Here is a 2297-nt window from a genome sequence, read left to right as displayed (position 1 = left end):
TTTTAAATGTGTAAAATTATTTATATTGCATCATAATAAAATTGTCACAACAAGGAATTGCCAGAAGTCTACCTTACACAATCGCCCTTACGAAATACTTAGCCTACGCACATATCTACGTACTCTTACACTAACTTAGCCGGCTTAACGTTACATCACATAGAACGAGATATCTTTTTATAAGTAACAATGGCCGCGAATAATTTTAACACGTCGCTCCGTTCTCATTAAATAAGCTCACTTACGTTTAACTAACATATTGATTTCGGATACCTAACTATTGAGAAAGCGTCTTAGATGTCTCCGATACAACTCGCAGGACTATCAGTTCTACATTATACCGACCGTGTCTAGTGTAAAATATTATCAAAAAGTCGATGACAATAAATAGTTGATATGGTGAGAACGTGTCGGCGTGAGTGTCGGAGCGACGTGTTGCACGGCGTTGCGTTTGTCTTTTATCTCTTGTTTTTGTTCTTCATGGTGAGACGCCGCCAGAAGCTGGTCTTCTCGGCGGGCGGCTGCTCCTCCCTGGCCTCCTCGCCCCTCGTCTCGCCCCGCAACATGTCCAAGAACGTGGGGTCGTTCTTGCGAACGTTCTTCTCGATTTTGACAGCTTCAGCGCTCAACTCCGCCTTCAATTTCTCAGGGCTCGTGTTCTCGACCTTAAACTCGTTAGGGTCTTCAACGAACGCCTGCTGAAGGTCGCGCATGATCTTTTTCCTGATCGTTTTCTTCATGCTGAGATGTCTCTCTAAGGTCTTCACATCGCCGTTGCCGTACGTGCGGTAGTCTTCCTTTTTCTTTTTGTTCTTGCGGACTGCGTCGTCTGGGTCGTCAAAGGTTTTACCGTCGTACTGTTGGTTGAGGCCGAAGATGTCCCGCAGGTGCGGTATGGCACGCTCGGACGTCATGATGCCGCGCCCCGCTCGCTCCCCTCGCGTCGATGTGAGATCACAGACACCTCATCGTGAGATCTGAAATGCATAACGGAACATATTGAGTTATGTTTTCTCGTCAAAAAGAAAGCGGTACAACAGTAGTACGCGCGGCATTTATGTTATTCTTTTAATAATACGTAATGCTCGCAAATTTTTTCATAATCATCGTGATGTCAGACGCCACGCAAGTCACATTTTTATGTTTGAAAGTCGGTGCGAGTTGTTTTGTGTACAATGGTGAGACTTTACCAATATCAAAAATAAAAAAGTGTAAGATAACGCTAATATTATTTTCATTTTATTTACGACCAGATATTGCGTTATTAAAAGATGGTCCCTTTTTAGTATAAATAAATATTCCTTCATACTACTTCCCAAGTAGCATGAAGGATTGTAAGAAAAATCGTGCATATACGCTGGCAGCAAGAGCTTTAATACACGTATTATATAGACACAACAATGGCGCACAAATAATGGTGGCTTTGCGTATCGTAATTGCTGCACTCTGTCAGTGACTGGCGTAACAATTTTCTTTCTGACATGTTAAAAGAATTTCGTGGATCATAGGCTAAGTGTACGGAAATAGCAACGAATAATAAATAAATAAGAGCCCTAAAATAGTTCTCAATTCGGTAAACAAACGTAAGTTGGACTGAAAGTGAATTTCGATAGATTTGTATCGTTCCTGCATACTAACAACTAACAAGTTTCGAATAACATTAATAGTTCCACAATAGTAGAGCCGAAACCAATATTTGTGCTCAATTTAAATAATGCTGGTATCAAACCCAGGGTCTTTCATGTACCAATTAACGTCGCCTATGTCATGGATAATTCAAATCATATTTTTAAAAAACTAAATAAACTATACATAACTATACATTTATTTATTAATTTATTTAATGATGTTTAAAAATCAATTACGTTACATATATTACAAAGTTTAGTTTGCTCTACCTCGCTCGACATAAGCCGTACGCTATATCAAGGGCCAAGTGCAATTTAATTTAAATCCAAGTTGGAAAAATGTCTGGCACAAAATTGCCTGCGAAGGTAATACATGCGGGCCTTGCGCAAATATGGGCACGCGGTGAGATTTTGTTAACCGCCTCAGGAAGATAGAGCAGTTATGTATAATAGCTTCTTGTTTATGCAAATAAAGACGAGAGGAGCAAGCCGTCCGAATGTAAGCGCCCCATCTGCTAATAAATAGAAGTAACACCGCCCAGACCTTTGAATTACAAAGCATTGCGTGGCACTGCCTTACTTTTATTACTGACACATCTATATGTATTATAAAACGAGGTCCCCAAAAGCTCCGTTTGTATGTGATCGATTTTCTCAAAATCTACTGAA

At 40.2% G+C, this 2297-nt stretch overlaps 1 protein-coding gene across 1 annotated transcript; it reads right to left on the bottom strand.

Moving 5' to 3' along the window:
* LOC115450489 lies at positions 1–977 on the bottom strand (the record flags this gene model as incomplete). The annotated part of the gene is given in 1 exon segment (XM_037443743.1): positions 1–977. A coding segment is annotated over 1 exon segment (456 nt). The 3' UTR covers positions 1–458.
* Positions 978–2297: the final 1320 nt, after the last annotated feature.

Source organism: Manduca sexta, chromosome 26 (assembly GCF_014839805.1).
Source record: "Manduca sexta isolate Smith_Timp_Sample1 chromosome 26, JHU_Msex_v1.0, whole genome shotgun sequence".
Classification (NCBI taxonomy): Eukaryota; Metazoa; Arthropoda; class Insecta; order Lepidoptera; family Sphingidae; genus Manduca; species Manduca sexta.
Note: the sequence above shows the minus strand (reverse complement) of the source record. Positions and strands in the feature narration are given on the sequence as shown.